Source organism: Lipotes vexillifer, unplaced genomic scaffold, assembly GCF_000442215.2.
Source record: "Lipotes vexillifer unplaced genomic scaffold, Lipotes_vexillifer_v1.1 scaffold175, whole genome shotgun sequence".
Classification (NCBI taxonomy): domain Eukaryota; kingdom Metazoa; phylum Chordata; class Mammalia; order Artiodactyla; family Lipotidae; genus Lipotes; species Lipotes vexillifer.
This window is the reverse complement of record NW_006771329.1, coordinates 834,851-856,128: the sequence shown is the minus strand read 5'-3', so window position 1 is coordinate 856,128 and position 21,278 is coordinate 834,851. Positions and strand designations below refer to the sequence as shown.

General features: G+C 33.5%; 1 protein-coding gene across 4 annotated transcripts in view; it reads left to right on the top strand.

Annotated features, from left to right (window-relative positions):
* Positions 1 to 21,278, top strand: part of EPHA5 (EPH receptor A5) — a 341,956-nt gene that overhangs the window by 209,891 nt on the left and 110,787 nt on the right. For all 4 annotated transcript variants that reach the window (XM_007446631.1, XM_007446630.1, XM_007446628.1 and 1 more), the window contains exon 6: positions 10,354 to 10,478. In XM_007446631.1, coding sequence (XP_007446693.1) covers positions 10,354 to 10,478 — 125 coding nt within the window. The remainder of the gene's footprint in view (positions 1 to 10,353; positions 10,479 to 21,278) is intronic.

Sequence of the window (21,278 nt, the reverse complement as noted above, 5' to 3'; positions counted from 1 at the left end):
GGAAGTGATAAAGGAAAAAAATAGGTTGTTTATATTTATGATGCGTTTATTTTGCTTTTTAAAATGCTAGATCAGTTTATATTATGAAAATCTTGAAGTAATTAAGAATTGAATTAAAGTTACCAGTTAATGGTTTTGTTATTGTTTATGGCTTATTCTGTGGTAAACAAGACTTTACATAATATGGATTTATAAGAAGAGATTAATTTTTCTCTTATGAAAAAACATAAGTTATGAGAGTGTGTTTATTGACCTAATTACTATTTATCCACTTTATAAGACTAATTGTCATATCCTATAATTGAGGTTTAGCATTCATTAAAGTTGGTAAAATTGATTAAAATTAAATATGGTACTGTATTCCCTTGAATATAATGTATATGAAGAATACTGTGTTGATTAAAGGTTTCTAACTGTGCCATGTTACTTGCTAAATATAACCCCACTTTATTTTAAAAGGATATTGTAAAAACTATTTAAATTCTGTTTATCATAAAATGAATATTGTGGTTAAGATTAAATTGTCATTGATAGTAAGGCCATTTTGTGTAATAAAAATTCTATTATAGGGTAATAAGAAGTAATAAATGAAAAACAAACTCTATAATAGTTTATTTGGTGTGGGATTAATTCATAAAGATGCATGTGTCATTTTACACATTATTACATTTAATATTTGTTTTGTAATTTGCATGATTGTATCGGAAAAACATTGACTATAAATGCCAGTGATATAGTTCTCTCTTTTTATTATTGCCATTTTCTTTTCTAATTAGCATCACTGTGCACATGTCTTCAAAACAGTATTTGATGCATATGGTTAATACTGTTAAGTCTGATCACATCAAAATTACTTCTTTGCAATTAAGTTGTTTTATTTCCTACTGAAAACAATTCATTTTCAGTATCTTATGATTTTCAAGTTTTTGAAAAAAAAACAAACTATACCTAATGGGACATTTCAGTTCATAGGTTCTTTTTATTAAAAAGGATGTCATCTCTCTATAACTACTGACATTTAAAGCCAGTTTTTTTGGAATGGTCTTTTGATCATATATCAAAAGATCCAGTGCAGGCTTTTATGATGGAGGGATTATAGGTTTTGTCTAAATGAGCAGATTGAATTTTTATTTGAGAAGAAACTTCTAAAATGCCTTTTTTCTTTAGAAGAGACCATGGATACCAGGTGTGTTGAGAATGCACTGTAGTTATTTCTCTTAGTCTGGTGGTATCAAATGACAACATAGTAATAAATATATATTAAGTATAGAATAAGTGTATACATCTATCATTTATATGCTACATATAGTATGAAATATAAAATTTACGATATAATACACAATACATGTACATATTTAAAAATTCTGCCCCACTTTTCCATTTTGACAATTTCAGATATGTTTATTATTTAATTCAGCAACTGCATTTCTCATTTACGTTAGGAAATCTAATTGCTTATTTTCTTACATTCAAATGATATATATGTACTCAAGCAAGTATAGCAGAGTAGTCATTATATGTAGTTTCATTAAACCAGCTATACAAAAGATGCACATTACTCTCTTACTATTTATGTATATATGTATATGTATATATAGAGTGTTATATATACAGATATAGATATAGACATATGTATATATATATATAAATATACACATTTTATATACACATATATAAAAATATAATGAAATAAGGATGTATCTACATTTCATTAAACTACATAAACCCACACACATACACACATATTCATGTACACAGAGGTAAAATTCTGTCCAAACTTTGGCTTAATATATAAGGCAATTGCTGACAAATTACTCTCCATAGATCATATTTTTAATAGTAATAATAATAGTAACATTAGCTAAAACTGAAATTTGGGGGGATCTCTAAATATGTTTATGATTTCCCCACCTAATTATAAAAACAGAAATGGCGGGCTTCCCTGGTGGCGTAGTGGTTGAGAGTCCGCCTGCCGATGCAGGGGACACGGGTTTGTGCCCCGGTCCGGGAGGATCCCACATGCCGCGGGGTGGCTGGGCCTGTGAGCCATGGCCGCTGGGCCTGCGCGTCCGGAGCCTGTGCTCCGCAACGGGAGAGGCCACAACAGTGAGAGGCCCGCGTACCGCAAAAAAAAAAAAAAAAAAAAAACACAAACAGAAATGGCACAAAGTGACCAACGATGGGGAAATTACTGTCCAACAGATGGTACAAATGCAAGATCAGGATCAAACAAAATTTTAAATAACTTCAGTTTAAAAAAAAAAACACACAAACTTTTAAAAGTCTTCCAGGATGAATTCAGCCCAACAGACAGCTCTTTTATATATAGACATTCTTAACCATTCCTTTGGTAATTGCTGCCATGTCAGTTCGGCCCATTTCAGTCAGCACTTTGCACTTGGAAGGAAACCATACAATTAAGGAATTGTCCCTGCCCTCACTAAGCGCACTACCATATAAATAAAATCATTTTTTGCTTTTTACCTTGGGGTAGAAATTTTTCAAAAGATGGTCTAAAATTATATAAAGAAATAGAAGTGTTATGATAATGTAAAAATCAGATAATGTAAAATATTTAGATGATTCTACCTTTTTAAAAAGGTAGATTCTACCTTTTTAAAAAATGTGGAAGTTTTGCTAATAGTGAGACTAAAAGATGTTTTGTTTTAGAAAGAAAATAAGTGAAAATTCACATATAGGGAAAATTCAAGTAAGCACAGTAATGTTTACTATTTGATGTATAGTAATAAATAATAAAACACAAATGCTTGTTCATAATGTGAGGATAGATGATGATATAGTGTCAGTTTGCATCAGACACTGAGGCAAAATAATTTTGGTCACACTTCTTTCTATTTTATTTTATCTTCCTGCCATTTCTCATGAATGATTTAAACATTTACCATTTATTTTCCTTAAAATTGATTTTAAGTTAAGTCTATTACAGCTTGATATACATTTACAACTTTCATTTATATTGTATCATCAGAGTATGGTACAATACAAAGACAAAAATATCAAGTCTGTAAAAAGAGATTGTAGTCATTAATTTTTATAATATTTATTTAAGTCTACCTAAGCAGCAAAGAAGTAATTATCCATATAGAATTTTTATTAAAGCCACTAAATTTCAATTATAGCTAACCTATAAAAATAGATTCAAATTTTCCCAAAAATAAAACTTTCAATATTATTTTATTACACTTTTCTAACTAATTCACATTTTGATAAATAGTCTTGGGGGGGCATTGGGCACATATGCTTTTCACTTCAAACCCAGACATGCACATACACTTTAGTGTCTTTATTAGTGTATAATTGGTATACAATAAACTGCACATAAAGTGTACAATTTGATAAGTTTTAGCATATCTACATACCTGTGAAACATCACTACAAATAAGACAGCAATCATATCCATTTCTCTCAGCAAGTTTATTCATGTCCCTTATTAATCCAACTAAAAAGAATACATATGGCATGACTTCATTTTAAAACTCTAGAAAATCTATTGTAATAGAATGTGGATAAGTATTCACCTCTTATCAAAATTTGTGTGTGCCTAGGTTCATCCAGAAACTGTTCTAAAAACTAAGCAGACAATAGTGAAAAAGGCACAAGAGTTTTCTAATTTTATGGAGATTATAGTCTGGTTGGACTAAAACAGATTGCTTGAATGAACAAACAAATCAGTTTACAAAAAAAGTACTAATGGGTCAGGAAAATAAAAAAAGAAACAATTCCCAAATGAAGAAAGGCAAATATGGTATCAGACATCAAGATAACAAGGCAGTTAGAGTGAGCCAAAGGTTTAAGAAGTCAACAGTTCACAAAACAACACTGATCCACTTTCTTGCCTCAGGTTTCCAGGTTTGTATAATTTTGTTAAAAGAACTGATCCTAGTATGGTTGCCTTCAATATTTCCCAAAATTACTGAAAAACTAATTCAGCTAGAGTGTTTATTAAAAACACAGAATCCTTGGCCCATTCTGACCTCCTGAGTCAGAATTTCCTGGAGTGAAGCTTAATAATCTGTATTTTTAGAAAACACTGTCCCAGACCCATCTGGGTAACAAGAAACACCTAAATATGATGAACTGCATGGCAGAGATGAGTGGGAGCTTCCAGCTGGCAGATATTGACAATCCACTTGGCCAGATTTTGACCTATGGAATTAAATATAAGATACATGTATTTTTAAAGCTTGTGTATAAATAAACTAATACATTACTCATGTGGAGGTACCTTTGGAGGAAAGTAAAAGAAGTGCCATCTAAGAAAGTTTTAACACATTTGTGGATTGTCACAGACTGAAAAGATTTCAATATTACCTTATTTATCTTTCTCAGTGCTTTAAGATTCAAATTTTATGTGGATAGGTCAAATATTGATACATAGAGATGTATTATTTGTTTTTTTTAAATGTAAGTAACCAATACTTGAGTCTATCTATAGTTTATTTTTGTCTACACAAATAGCATTGTGTACAGGACTGATGAATGGTATTTTCTTATTCCATGTAACACAATTAAGTTTCATGTTTTCATCATGATAACTTTCTTTTGAATAATGATACACACATCAATCTATATTAAGTGAACTATTAGTCATTTAATTAGCAATTAAAAATTCAACACTTTTAGGTCTTTAAAAAAATCTGTGATGATGAATTAAGTTTACCTATAACTATTTATTTATGTAGAGTTGTGAAATCCACTGGATGTTGAAAATTAAATATCTTATCTGTATAGGTACTTTGCCTTTTGATCTCACCCACCCAACATTTAGAACAGTGTCAAGTTTAGAGAAGAGGCTACATAAAATTTTGATTGATGAAAGGTTGAAAGGATTAAGGAGTTAGAGAGAATCTGTTATTGAAGTCTTCTTAAACAATTGTCTAATATTTTAAAACTATTAATACAAACAGTACTTAATTGGTACCTACCCTATACCTATACTGTAATACAGAACCAGACTGCAGTCTTTTAAAAAGTTTGTGTCATTGTTCCTATTTTAAAGATAGGATTTACATTCATAGTGGTTAAGTAACTTAAACAGAATCACTCAGCTAGGAGATGGCTGGTTGCCAAAGGATTTGAAGCCAATTCTGCTTGACTTTAAAGCTGTCTGTGTCATGGCATCCCTTCCCATCTAAGGACACTGTGCCCTAAACTAGCTTCTATATTTGAAAAGTTAGGATAATATGCTGTTTTACATAACAGCAGTCTTTTGTATGTCATTGCTTGTGCCATTGAGATGTTAGAGATTTCTATGTTATATAATTATCAATAAGTCAAACAGACACAGATTGGCAATTCTTTAACCACTAGACATATATACTGGAATTAAACAATTAAGTAAATGGATGGCAGATGGTGGGAGCCACTGTTGAAGTAGGAGGTTACAGATAAGTCAGGGTGAAGAAGCTAGAATAATCTGTGTGATAACTGATTAGAGTTGGTGACATCAGTTTATACTTATGTTTAGCTTAACATATATATATATATATATATATATATATATATACACATATAGTTATATTTAGAAATGTTTACAGATATACACAGGTTAACATACACCCATTTATTTTCCGGCTTTGCCAGCTGAGAGGGCCAAGAAGCAAAACCCCAGCAGCAAGGAACACACTTATCCAGACCTTGGAATTCTCCAATAAAAGAAACCAGTGTTCCTTGGAGAAATACTTATTCTAAGATTGAGGACAGTAAATAAACAAGATGGACCTAGCGCATCTGGTCTTGCAGTGCCAGGGGGAAAGAAAGTGATGTAGAAAACAAACAAAAAGCAGACAGAAAAACCCAGGATGATAGGGGTATGTCAAAGAGACATAGGAGCTAACTGAAAGAGTAATCAATGGCCAAACCTTTAACAATATGAGTAAAAAATAAAGTATTAGATTATAAGCTAAAGTATAAAAAACCCATGTGTCTGTACTCCACATGAATATAAATAAATGATTAAACAAACAAACAAACAAATAAGTAAATAGGTTGAAGAGACAATAATTTGGGCAGATACTGAGTGTGATCCTGGGGTATAAAAAGGATAATAAGTAAAAATAAGGAAATCTGAATAAAAATGAACTTTAATTAATAATAATGTATCAATATTGGTTCATTAATTGTGATAAATATACTGTACTGTTGTAGGAAACATCTTACAACATCTTTTTAAAAAATTTTTATCAGAGTATAGTTGATTTACAATGTTGTGTTAGTTTCTGTGGTACAACTGAGTCAGTTATACATATACATATATCCACTTTTTTTTAAAGATGTTTCTAATAGAGGACATTAGGTGTGGGATACAGGGAATCTCTCTGTACTACTTTAATAATCTTTCTATAAATATAAAACCATTCTCAATTTAAGTTTTTTAAATTCAGTTAGACAAATTAGCCCATAATGGGAAATATTACTAAGGGATAAATATCTTGCTTTATTATAGTGATATTCAAAGTTCACCTCCAATATAGAAGCTACAATACAGAAACAATTTGGGATGTTTCCACATAAGATGAAACTTAGAAGCTATATAAATTATTTTGTTCTATTCACAACTTGATTCCTAGTATTTTTGTTCTTCTTACACTAGGATGGTCATAGTTTTATGATGTAACATCATCCAGCACAATTTTACAAGCAGCAATGCTCTGTGTCATAATTCTCATTTTGTTCCAGGCTTACTTAATAAATGGTTGAGTAGATAAAGAATGAGCAGACGGTATTAGTGAGGGAGATGAATGAAATAAATTAAACATGCCCTGCAATTGACAAGTCTGGTTACAGTTATTTTAATGTACATATTATCTGTAAAATACTTTGCAGTAGGGTAAGAGAGCTTCCATTTACAATTTGCGCATCATCGTGTCTCCAGGAGCTGTCAGTGTCCCCACTTTGATCAGCTTTACACAAATGATGCAGAGATGGTCTCGTCACAGAGCAAATTATTCTTGAATTACTCTGAGCTGAGAAGTGGTTTCCTCTTCTCCCTCCATTCTGAACCATGATTTAAAGGGTATTATTTAGCCTCTGAGACAACCAAGTTGGAAAACAATCGTGTTTATTAAATCAAACAGTCTTTGAAAGTCATACAGTTTATGTTTAACTTTGATGGATGTAAGTAAATAACAAAGAATTCCACTTTAGGCTGGTTATGTCTGTGCTGATGTTTATTTGATAGCTTCATGTTGAAATGGTTGATTATTTTATTAAAGAATTGATTGCTTTAAAATAAAGCACAAATCTCCAAATAATAAGATCCCAGTATATGCAAGTAAGATGAGACAAACTCGGTTTTGAATGATACATGATGATGTATGTATTTCCCATTCATTCATTCATGCATGTTTCCATTCAATAAAAATTTATGAAATATCTATATGCCAAGTAATTTTCTGGTGCTGGGAATATAGCAGTGAACTAAACCAAATTAATCCCTGTCTTCATGGAGCATACATGTTAAATGCAATTATGAATGGAAAGTTGGCAGCACTATCAATTTATTAAGTGAAAACTGATAGCTACCTACAAGAAATACATTAATCAAAATGAGAATGTTTGCAATGTAGTAAAATGAGTGAAGAACTTTAAAGACAGTCTTTGTCTGGATCTTTACTAAAGTATAATGCAAAAAATATATAGTGGTAATGGGAAAGTGAGTATAGTTTATAATTTAAGATAATTCATAAAGATATTCACTACTGAACAAAGTACATTAAAAAAAATTCTACTGTCTTCCTTAATTCTCTGTTCCTGTTTCTGTCAGTAAATTTGCTATTTTGCTACAAACACTATGATGAGCTAGGGGGCTTATAGCTTCCTCTTTCTTGTTTCCATGTCTTCTGAATGCTTTGTCCACAATACCAAATATGGCATGACTTTTCCCTCATGAGAGAATCAATAGGGACTTTGAACTTACGCCAAAATGTGACTGTGAGAACCACCAGTCCAGTAAAGTTTCCGTGGAAGTAAATACACAGCAATTTCAAAATTTCTTTTAGACAGTTTTAGCTTTGTATGCACACTATGTGTTCTGTAGTAGTCCAGAAAATTAGTGGAGCTGAACATGTTTAAGAAAAGCAGATAAGGCTGAAATTATGCATCCTCTGAATCTGAATACCACAAAAAGTGCTATGATTAAAAGAAAAAAAGTACATTTTAGAGTATCAAAGTCATCATCACCCTATTATGAGTACATAAAACACTAGAAAACACTAGTTAACAAATTTTGCTCCTACAGAGTATATCTGTCTCTATTTTAATTTTATTGAAAGACACTTCACACTTGTTTCATAGATGAGTTTGTTGACATAATACATAATAAAAAATAAAGGTTTTCTCTATATTTGATTTTTTACCACCAATCATTTATTCCAGACATATTTATGGAATCCTTCTCTGTTTGGGTGCTGCTCTAGATCTAAGGATTCAGCTGTGAATGAAATAAACGATATCCCTGCTTTCATAAAAATTACATTTTACTTGAGAGGACTGAAAAAAGCAAATATAGAATTAAGATATATTAGTTGGTGGAAGTTCAAGAACTAGGGAGAAAAATAAAACACTGAATAAACAGAGGGCATGGCAAGGTGAGGGGGGCTGAGGTATAGAACAGACAAGAAAGGTCTCAGTGAGAAACCCGGAGCAGGGAGAAAGCCCTGGAGAAGTCAGGGTGAGAAGCACCTCTGAATAATAGGATTCAAATACAAAGATCCTTAGGCAGTAGTGTGTCAGAAGTGCCTACAGCCAGCCAGCCTGGGTAGAGCTGCTGAAGAAGGGTAGCAGGAGATGATGAGGTCAGAGATGTAGAGAGCCATATGGTAGTGATGCTTGTATGCATTTGCACATTTGGGTTTCACTCTGCAGTGAGACAGAGAGGCACAGAGGAGTGACAGCATCTCACTTCTGTTTTTAAATGATGAGCCTCTTCCCCACACCCTTGTAACACCAGTATGGGGCGCACCAAACAGTTCTAAACTTTGTTCTTGCGGTCTGTTGCTCAAAGTGGTGCCTCTGATTTGATTACATTTTTGGAGGTGTAGAAAAAATAATTAAACATGACAAATTACAGTGTATTACTCTGTCTGAACACTGCTGGAAATTAAAATAGTTAGAAATACTATACATATATATGTATATAACATATCTTTAAATTTTAATCTCACCAGATGTCTAATACTGTTCACATAGGACTAAGCCTGTGGTTATACACTACTCACTATGGCTGACCTCTTTTCCATCTTATTATATGTATACATTATATAAATATATATGTATATATAAAAATATAATGTATATATGTTATATAATATGTATATACATGTATTTTTTATATATAAAATATGTATACTATATATTATTTCTCTATCTCTTTATACATACACACACAAATATATATGTGTGTGTGTGTGTATATATATATATATATATATATATATATATACCATTCAGTAGCCCATGATGGTTTTTTTCCTTGGTTGTCTATAAAAGATGAAAACTACAAAAATAAAGGTTATCTACATCAAGAAAAGTATTTGTCAATACCTCTTTATGGTGTCAAACTGAGAGTCTATACAAGTCTTAGCAAATTGATAAAAAATGGATGTTGAAATAAATATTCATATGTGTGTGACTTCAAATTCAGAATATTCAGATATACTTAAAATAACATATTTTTCTTCTATTTTCATCAGTGTCATTTAATAGACACTGGCAAATAGCAATGAACACCATAAGCGATTGTAATTTCTATTGAAATATTTGGGGAAATGGAAATGAAGGAAAATGTCTCTTTAATTTGCTATTTTTTTCAATATATTAACACATATTTTTAAGAAAAACTCCACTATATTTAATGTATGAATTTTCAGTGGTTATAGGACCGATATGATTTCAAAAATAAGAAATTATAAGAGTTTTAACGCTGTGAAAATGTGGTAATATAGATAATTATTATTAGTGTAATGGGATATATTATACAGAGTCCACAAATTTTAGGAAAATAGAATATACATAAGGTCATCAAGAACATCTTTATTTTATAAAAAGTAAGATAGTTTATGTATCTAAACTTTATAGAGAAAATGTAGACTTAAGATTCTATGCGACTACAATTTTATTATGGAAAATTCTCAGGATATTAGTTGATTTATATTTTTTTACAACACTTCAAAATCTGTAAAAACTTGTATATAAAGTATAATTGTTTCCAAGTAAAATGAAAATTTAATTATTTGGGATTTTTATTATTCTACATGTCAAGAATGCCCAATATACATTACAGACAGGTGTAATTTCAAGGCTCTGTTAATCATGCTACTCTTTATTTTGCAGCTCCCTCTCCAGTCACCAATGTGAAAAAGGGGAAAATTGCAAAAAACAGCATCTCTTTGTCTTGGCAAGAGCCAGATCGCCCCAATGGAATCATCCTGGAGTATGAAATCAAATATTTTGAAAAGGTGGGACTAAGAATAAAGAATATCCTTTCTTCTTCTTTTTTTTTTTTAATTTTAGCAACTGCAGTTATCCAATTTATAGAAAAGAGTTGGAATTTTATGTGTAAATCAATGACAATTGACTTGCAGTCATGATTATGAAGGCTGGAAGTGTACAGGGAGCACTTTATTTGTGTTCTGCTGCTGCCAAATAGTTTACACCGCCAGGATACTGCTGTAGAGTCTAACATTAGCTTAACTAGGGTTCACAGCATTAAAAGATGAAGTCATAGGACATTTTCAAAGTGTCCCAAACACTGGAGTTGTTAACCTTCAGTAGTAGTAACTGCAGTGTACCACAGGGAAAAACACATTCTTATGGCCAGTAACCCTGCATAATACCTATACTATTAAGGAAGTATAGGCAGATAAGGTGTATATGTAACTTATAATTTTAAAAAATCTATAACAGGGCTTCCCTGGTGGTGCAGTGGTTGAGAGTCCGCCTGCCGATGCAGGGGACACGGGTTTGTGCCCCGGTCTGGGAAGATCCCACATGCTGTGGAGCGGCTGGGCCCGTGAGCCATGGCCACTGAGCCTGCACATCAGGAGCCTGTGCTCCGCAATGGGAGAGGCCACAACAGTGAGAGGCCCGTGTACCGCAAAAAAAAACACAAAAAACAAAAAACAAAAAAACAAACAACAAAATCTATAACAAAAATCTAACACTTTAGCATAAAATTTATTTTAAAAATTTGAGGGCATAAAATTGGAAGTGTATGCTTCACATTCCCTATAGTTTCTTGATTTCCTCTTCTTCACTGAGTTGGCTCCTATGTCCAATCTCACGTTTTGCCATAATAGTTGTTGAAATCTAAAGGCAATAATCATCCCTCTTCCTCTTTTCTGAATCCACAACCAAATGAGCTATTGATAAAGGAATAAACAGGTGGAAACTAAAGATGAACTTATAATTTCTAAAGCTGGACTGGAATATTTGGCTTAGATATGTAGCCACCTTGTTGCTTCCATGTTGGAAGTGACAACTCCCACCCTATTTTACTGTGATTATTTGTACAGACTAGATCTGAATGGCATACACTACTTAGAACAACCTGAGTTCCAATAGACCAGATAAAGATAGATGAGTACCCAAACTAGTCTCTAAGAGGTGGATAGGAGACCATGGCCCAGACGTATGTGTCCTATGGAGGTAGGAGTATAAAAGGTTGCTGACATAATGCAGAGAAGCAGATCCCAAAAGAGAAGGGAAGGAAGGGCTCAGCCACACTTACCCAGTTGCTTCTCCCAAACTCCCAGAGACATCACTCCTTCTCTCTTAAGGAAGAATGAAAAGGGTGGAAGTTCAAAAACTTACTCTGCAATACCTAAGAAATTGTCCAAGGTAGAACATTGGAAACGAGAGGGGGAATGAATGGTTCCACATATACTAATGCAAAAGTATCATGAGAAATACTGATATCCTGTTAATGAAAGTTACTTAAAAATTCAACATTCCATTTATATGCATAGATGTAAGATTATAGATAAAACATTGAAATGAATTGAAGTAATTCATAGCATTTGTTAAAAAAACTTTCTTGCAACTGATTATTTTTTTAATAAATTTTATTTATTTATTTATTTATTTGGCTGCATTGGTTCTTCGTTGCTGCACACAGGCTTTCTGTAGTTGCTGCAAGCAGGGGCTACTCTTCGTTGCGGTGTGCAGGCTTCTCGTTGTGGCTTTTCTTGTTCTGGAGCATGGGCTCTAGGCACATGGGCTTCAGTAGTTGTGGCACATGGGCTCTAGAGTGCAGGCTCAGTAGTTGTGGTGCACGGGCTTAGTTGCTCCATGGCATGTGGGGTCTTCCCGGACCAGGGCTCAAACCCAGGCCCCCTGCATTGGCAGGCAGATTCTTAACTACTTTGCCACCAGGGAAGTCCCAATTCATAGCATTTTTTAATTGCTTCATTCATCATTGATTCAACAATTACCTGTGTAAAGATACAACAGCGAACAGAACAGCCAAGTTTATGTGGGGGAGAGTGAGGTTATCTACATTCTTTTTAGGTTTTGGATGTCTATACTATATTCATATATTCATTTTATAAACAGATAAATAAAAGCTCAATTATCATGTTTGAAATAGTTGTCTCTAGGAATGATTTGCTGGTGGCATTACATGTAACTAGTGGATTATTAGGGAACACAAATGAAGATATTTATATTTCAGAAAAAAATATATTATTTAATACATTATTCACCAAGAGTGTCCTAAGAAAATACCTCTGAGACAAAGCTATGTTGCAATAAGATTTACAGTGTTTACCGAAAAAAAATAGGCTAAATCAAATAAAATGTTATAATATTAATACCCTCACTGATTCCCGTTTCTCTGGGAGTAGTGGTCCAAACTGAACTGCCAATGCTAGAGGCCTACAATTTAAGCACATGCTGTATCCAAAAACAATTGGTTAAATTAATGTTTACATTCCTTTTTCAAGTTTTTGTAAGCTTTATTACTGCATACTAATGCAAAGCTAGACAAATATATATATATATATATATATATATCTTTATGAATTCTTTTGTAAACATTTTAAGTTTCCAGATTTTTATTATAATTAAAATTGATTTTAAAAGAAGTTGAGGTGCATAATGACATTTTAAAATAACTGTACTATGAAAACTATATATTTGAATGTACATATCTTAGATGAAATAAAGTTCAACAGCAGTACAACTAAAAGTTTAACAAGTACTTGTTTTCCTGCATAGTTTTTCTTTACCTGAAGCAGCTAGCTGGACCAATGAGTTTGTTTTTCTTTTTTTTCTTTTTTTCTTTAACATCTTCATTAGAGTATAATTGCTTTACAATGGTGTGTTAGTTTCTGCTTTATAACAAAGTGAACCAGTTATACGTATACATATGTTCCCATATATCTTCCCTCTTGCGTCTTCCTCCCTCCCACCCTCCCTATCCCACCCCTCCAGGCGGTCACAAAGCAATGAGCTGATCTCCCTGTGCTATGTGGCTGCTCCCCACTAGTTATCTACCTTATGTTTGGTAGTGTATATATGTCCATGCCTCTCTCTCGCTTTGTCACAGCTTACCCTTCCCCCTCCCCATATCCTTTTTTTTTTTGGTCTTTAAGGAAATTGTCCTGATTTTTTTCCCCGATGAGGAGTAACCTTGGATTGTTTTTACTCTTACTTCCCAGCATATGCATGAGTCTCATATACATAATATTCATTAGGAGCAAGGATTTATCTTTTTTTTTTTTTTTTCTTTTAAGCTGCTGTTTCTGTTAAAACAAGGAGTTACTCAACAAGTGGTGGGGCAGAGTCCTTTTCTATTAATGTTGATTCTAATTAATTTTGTCCATGTTGTGGAAATATTTTCTTTATAGTTCATGTTTATATTTATTTCAGTAAGATTTGGTTTTGCAGTTAATATTTTATATTTAAAGCTGTATTGATACATTCTATTATCTGCATAACTGAAAGTAAGAAAAAATGATTTAGGGAGAAAAGATTTCTATTCATATTCTCAATAAATGAATAAGAAGTTGCCTACCTACATGCTTTTAACGCAGCAACCCTTATATATTATTTTGGGGAAGTTAACTTTTGGTCAGTGTTTTCCATTTTACAGAGGAAATACTAATTCCCGACTTTTTGCCAAGCAAAATCATTGAGCACACCAGTAAAATACACAAAAAGGTTGGGTTTTTTTTAACACTTTAAGAAGGAAAAAAAAAAAAAAGGATAATGGGCTTTTATACCATGTATTGAGGTGGGGGTCCTGATAGGTTTCCAGAGCTCATTTTGAATCTTCAGAATGATACCACCATTTTATTGGATGGCTCTTGGCCAGACACAGGTGGCAGAGCTTTCCAGGGCTCACACATTCGCCAGCTGGCATTTCTGCCTGTGATTGCCCTGCTCTAATAGAGGTCATTGGACCTCTCTGCTCCTGCATGGTGATGGGCCCATTGCCATCTCTTAATTAAAGACAGAGGCAAAGGGAAGCTGCCCTTTGGCAGGGTGTTTTCCAGCTGGCTCCTTCCCCTCGTTGCCTGTGAACAGTGTTTGCTAAGCAGCTGGGGAATGTAGCTCATTTGCTCAGCTGGGGCATGAAGGCAGCAAACCACTACCCTGACCGAGGACTTGGCAACATTTGGTTGTGGGTGTTGAAGATGTGTATATAGGTTTGTGAAATGGAGGAATTTATGAGGATGATTTAAAGGAGTGGATCAGAAGCAAATTTTAGAAGATAATTCGAGGATTCAAAATGTGTATTTATGGGTTTTGATCCCTTAGATATATTTGCTAAGTCTCTTCAATAATATAGTATTCAACTAACTCAGAGAGACAACGTACCATTAGAACTGCAATAAGGAACCACTGAGACATACATAATGTTAACAGATAAATCAGATGGAATACTGTATAATTTTGTATAATCAACTGATGTTAGATAATACATTATTTCAAGGAACAGCATTCCAGTTTCCTTGCAATGATTTTTTTTCTATTTTTGACAAAATTATCAATTTCTACTTTTTCAATAGTTAAGAGTTACAATCATGTAAGCTTTAAATTTTTTTTTTCTTTTCAGTAGAATAATTTGCCATCATGCTATAGGGTAAAATCAAATTTACCTAGAAGCTCTAATGCTCAGAAGATTGTGCTGTGTGCTCTGTATATTATCTCTATCTTTGTGTCCTCACAGAGTCTTGATAAATAATTTCATCCTATTTTAAAGAAGAAAAAACTTAGGTTGAGTTGCATACCCACATTTACACATGTACTTAGCTAATAACATGGTTGGAATTCTAACCCTGATATTCCTATGCTATTTTTCATTAAAAAAAAAAATCTTACTTTACATATAAATGTTAATACTTCATGTAAAAATCCTAATTATATCAAATATAGCAGAATCATAACTTGTTTTGTCTAGATTTTTCTCATGAACTCAAATTCCCTTTAAACAAAATGCAAATAGTAGCGAACATATATTTTATCATTTTTTACTGAAAATTACTGAGTTAATCACAGCCAAACTGGAAAGGATAATATTACTAAGAGAGTCTTTCACATTCAGTCATAAACTTGAGTGTACTCAGATTATCAGTAACTATAATAGTTTATAGAAGCTATTTACCCCTTTTAAAAGGAACACATCAAGAAATTGCCTGCTTTTTTTACTGTTCTACCCCTAGCAAACAGAAGGGGTAATAGAGTAGACAAGATCCATAAATATTTCTGAGTGAAGAAAGTGACTGACATTACTAGGTAAAACTATAGAATTTATTTTTCTACTTTAAATTCTTTGAAAACTCTAACAAAGTTTCCTAAACACTTTAGAGACTAGGCACTTAAACTAACCTGAGCGTTAAAAAAACAAAGATCAATTGTTTATGTAGACTGAATCAGAAAAACCTATTTGGATTAGAATTTAAACCATATCTATCTAGAGAGAAATTTGGATATACATAACCCTAAGAAAATTTTATATGTTTGAACGTATTAAATGAGGAATGGTAAACTGCTTTAAGGGAAGAATATTTACCCATTGCTTATTGTACATTGTATTGGTGGTAGCATAGAATATGGTTAGAAGTTGACTTTGGTGTGTCAAATTAGAAAAAAATTAAAATAATAATTATGACAATTAAAACGTGCTTTACAGTTTAACACATGTTTTCACGTGCATTATCGGTTTCATTCTTACAACATCTCTGTGAGGATATCCAGCCACCAATTTTTATCCCAATTTTACAGATAAGGAAACTGAGGATAAAGTAAAAATGGGTTTGCTGTGTTTTAGCACGTGATTTCAGTGTTCACACTAAAGGCACAGCATGGCATGTTGTAAACTTCAAGGGACAAGGAGTGTGGTTTGCATTTGTTTTACTTTTTAATAGCATTATGAACATTAAATAATAACCTTATTCCTACTAGAGTGCTTGAGAAGTAAATGTTATTTTCTTGTTTTCAATTTTTTTTTCTCATTTAGGAAAAATAAATCCTTTGCATGTTGTTTCCCTTGGATCTTTTTTAAAAAATCAATACATTTTTTTCTGCTTGTAAAGACAAAATTCCCTGAAATATTTAGAAAATAATGATTTACAGGCATCAATAAGTTATTTTAAGTAAAGGCCAATTCTTAAAAAAGGGGAATAAAATCTCTAACCATAACCTATCTTTAATTCATCCTATAATATCTATCAGAAATTTAATATATGTGAAAAGACCTTAAGGAAAAAACAAGCTTAGCCAAAAATTCACACAGAAAAACATAAGGGAAGAGAAAGTTCAAAGCAGGGAATGTGTATTAAATCTTTAAATATCTAGCACTTTATATTCAGGGTGGTAACTTCAGAGATAATGAGGAGTTATAGATGGTTTGTCTAGACTTTTGTTAGCAGTCAAAATAGGAATAGTCCCTCTCTGTTTCACTTTCCAAAGCTATCTTTTAGGTGACTTTTTCCCCTTCAGCTCCATTCACTACTAACCCAGCCCAAACACATGAGAGTGAAAAAAATGAAGTTTTTAAAAAGGAAAAAAATATTTTGCTTATGTGAATTTTTTCTTTAAAACTCACTGTTTCGACTTAGTGAGTTAAAATTAAATTTCTCCAGTGAAGTTCACATTCCTTCTCCCAACCCCTAAATATGATTAGAAATCAAATTCAAAGGATTCTGCCAGTGGCCTTAATTTGGGCTGCAACTCTTCCCAGAGTCTCTGGCCTGCTGGCCCACTATATCAGATTTTGGAATCACCAAGCCTCCACAATCATAGTCTTGGTGCTGCAGCCGGGTGTCAACCCTGAGCCTCTGAGGTGAGAGAGCCGAGTTCAGGGCATTGGTCCACCAGAGATGTACTGGCCCCACATAATATCAAACGGCAAAAGCTCTCACAGAGATCTCCATCTCAACACTAAGACCCAGCTCCACTCAACAACCAGCAAGCTACACTGCAGGACACCCTATGACAAACAACGAGCAAGACAGGACCACAAACCCACCCGTTAGTAGATAGGCTGCCTAAAATCATAATAAGGTCACAGACACATCAAAACACACCACCGGACATAGTCTGGCATACCAGAATGACAAAATCCAGCCTCATCCACCAGAACAAAGGTACAAGTCCCCTCCACCAGGAAGCCTACACAACCCACTGAACAACCCTTACCCACTGGGGACACACACTAAAAATAAGGGGAACTACAAACCTGCAGCTTGCAGAAAGGAGACCCCAAACACAGTAAGTTAAGCAAAATAAGAAGACAGAGAAATACACAGCAGATAAAGGAGCAAGGTAAAAACCCACCAGATCAAACAAATGAAGAGGACATAGGCAGTCTACCTGAAAAAGGATTCAGGGTAATGATAGTAAAGATGATCCAAAATCGTAGAAATAGAATGGAGAAAATAAAAGAAACATTTAAGAAAGCCCTAGAAGAACTGAAGAGCAAACAAACAATGATGAACAACACAATAAATGAAAGTAAAAATTCTCTGGAAGGAATCAATAGCAGAATAACTGGTGCAGAAGAATGGATAAGTGACCTGGAAGATAAAAGAGTGGAAATAACTACTGCAGAACAGAATAAAGAAAAAAGAATGAAAAGAATTGAAGACAGCCTCAGAGACCTCTGGGACAACATTAAAGGCACCGGCATTTGAACTATAGGGGTCCCAGAAGGAGAAGAGAAAAAGAAAGGGACTGAGAAAATATTTCAAGAGATTATAGTTGAAAACTTCCCTAACATGGGAAAAGAAATAGTCAATCAAGTGCAGGAGGTGTAGAGAGTCCCACACAGGATAAATCCAAGGAGAAACATCCCCAAACACATATTAATCAAACTATCAAAAATTAAATACAAAGAAAAATATTAAAAGCAGCAAGGTAAAACAACAAATAACACACAAGGGAATCCTCATACTGGCAGGACATATTTAAAGTGATGAAAGAGAAAAACCTGCAACCAACATTACTCTACCCAGCAAGGATCTCATTCAGATTTGATGGAGAAATTGAAACCCTTACAGACAAGCAAAAGCTAACAGAATTCAGCACCACCAAACCAGCTTTACAACAAATCCTAAAGGAACTTGGTTGGCAGGAAACACAAGAGAGGGAAAAGACCTACAATAACAAACCCAAAACAATTAAGAAAATGGTAATAGTAACACACTTATTGATAACTACCTTAAATGTAAATAGATTAAATGCTCCAACCAAAAGACATGGACTGGCTGAATGGTTACAAAAACAAGACCCATATATATGCTGTCTACAAGAGACCCACTTCAGACCTAGGGACACACACAGACTGAAAATGAGGGGATGGAAAAAGATATTCTATGCAAATGGAAATCAAAAGAAAGCTGGAGTAGCAATTCTCATAACAGACAAAATAGACTTTAAGTAAAGACTATTACAAGATACAAAGAAGGGCCCTACATAATAATCAATGGATCAATCCAATTAATCAATCCATTAACAATTGTAAATATTTATGGACCCAACTTTGGAGCACCTCAATACTAAGGCAAATGCCAATAGCCATAAAAGGGGAAATCAACAGTAACACAATAATACTAGGGGACTTTAATGCCTCACTTTCACCAGTGGAAAGATGACCCAAAATGAAAATAAATAAGGAAACACAAGCTTTAAATGATACATTAAACAATATGAACTTATTTGATATTTATAGGACATTCCATCCAAAAACAACAGTATACACTTTCTTCTCAAGTACTCATGGAACATTCTCCAGGTTAGATCATATCTTAGGTCGCAAATCAAGCTTTGGTAAATTTAAGAAAATTGAAATTGTATCAAGTATCTTTTCTGACCACAATGCTGTGAGACTAGCTATCAATTACAGGAAAAAGTGTGTAAAAATACAAACACAAGGAGGCTAAACAATACACTACTAAATAACCAAGAGATCACTGAAGAAATCAAAGAGGAAATCAAAAAATACCTAGAAACAAATGACAATGAAAACACGACAACTCAAAACCTATGGGATGCTGCAAAGGCAGTTCTAAGAGGGAAGTTTACAGCAATACAATCCTACCTCAAGGAGCAAGAACCATCTCAAATAAACAACCTGACATTAAACCTAAGCAATTGGAGGAAAAAGAAGAAAAAATCCCCAAAGTTAGCAGAAGGAAAGAAATCATAAAGATCAGATCAGAAATAAATGAAAAAGAAATGAAGAAAACAATAGCTAAGATCAATAAAACTAAAAGCTGGTTCTTTGAGAAGATAAAATTGATAGACCACTAGCCAGACTGATCAAGAAAAGAAGGGAGAATACTCAAATCAATAGAATTAGAAATGAAAAAGGAGAAGTAACAACTGACAGTGCAGAAATACAAAGGACCATGAGAGATTACTACAAGCAACTATATGCCAATAAAATGGACAACCTGGAAGAAATGGTCAAATTCTTAAAAAAGCACAACCTCCCGAGACTGAACCAGGAAGAAATAGACAATATAAACAGACCAATCACAAGCACTGAAATTGAGCCTGTGATTTAAAATCTTCCAATAAACAAAAGCCCAGGACCAGATGGCTTCAGAGGCAAATTCTATCAAAAATTTAGAGAAGAGCTAACACCTATCCTTCTCAAACTCCTCCGAAATATAGCAGAGGGAGGAACACTCCCAAACTCATTCTAAGAGGTCACCATCAACCTGATACCAAAACCAGACAAAGATGTCGCAAAAAAAGAAAACTACAGACCAATATCGCTGATGAACATAGAGGCAAAAATCCTCAATAATATACTAGCAAACAGAATCCAACAGCACATTAAAAGGATCGTACACCATGATCAAGTGGTGTTTATCCCAGGAATGCAAGGATTCTTCAATATACACAAATCAATCAACATGATACACCATATTAAAAAATTGAAGGAGAAAAACCATATGATCATCTCAATAGATGCAGAAAAAGCTTTTGACAAATTCAACACCCATTTATGATAAAAACTCCCCAGAAAGTAAGCATAGAGGGAACTTCCTCAACATAATAAAGGCCATATATGACACACCCACAGACAACATCATTCTCAATGATGAAAAACTGAAACCATTTCCACTAAGATCAGGAATAAGACAAGGTTGCCCACTTTCACAACTATTATTCAACATAGTTTTGGAAGTTTTAGCCACAGCAATCAGAGAAGAAAAAGAAATAAAGGGAATCCAAATTGGAAAAGAAGAAGTAAAACTGTCACTGTTTGCAGATGACATGATACTATACACAGAGAATCCTACATATGCTGCCAGAAAACTACTAGAGCCAATCAATGAATTTGGTAAACTAGCAGGATACAAAATTAATGCAGAGAAATCTCTTACATACCTATACACTAATGATGAAAAATCTGAAAGAGAAATTAAGGAAACACTCTCATTTACCATTGCAACAACCATTGCAACAAAAAGAATAAAATATCTAGGAATAAACCTACCTAAGAACACAAAAGACCTGTATGCAGGAAACTATAAGACACTGATGAACGAAATTAAAGATGATGCAAACAGATGAGGAGATATACCACGTTCTTGTATTGGAGGAATCAACATTGTGAAAATGACTATATACCCAAAGCAATCTACAGATTCAGTGCAATCCCTAGCAAACTACCAATGGCATTTTTCACAGAACTAGAACAAAAAAATTCATAATTTGTATGGAAACACAAAAGACCCTGAATAGCCAAAGCAATCTTGAGAAAGAAAATCAGAGCTGGAGGAATCCAGCCCCCAGACTTC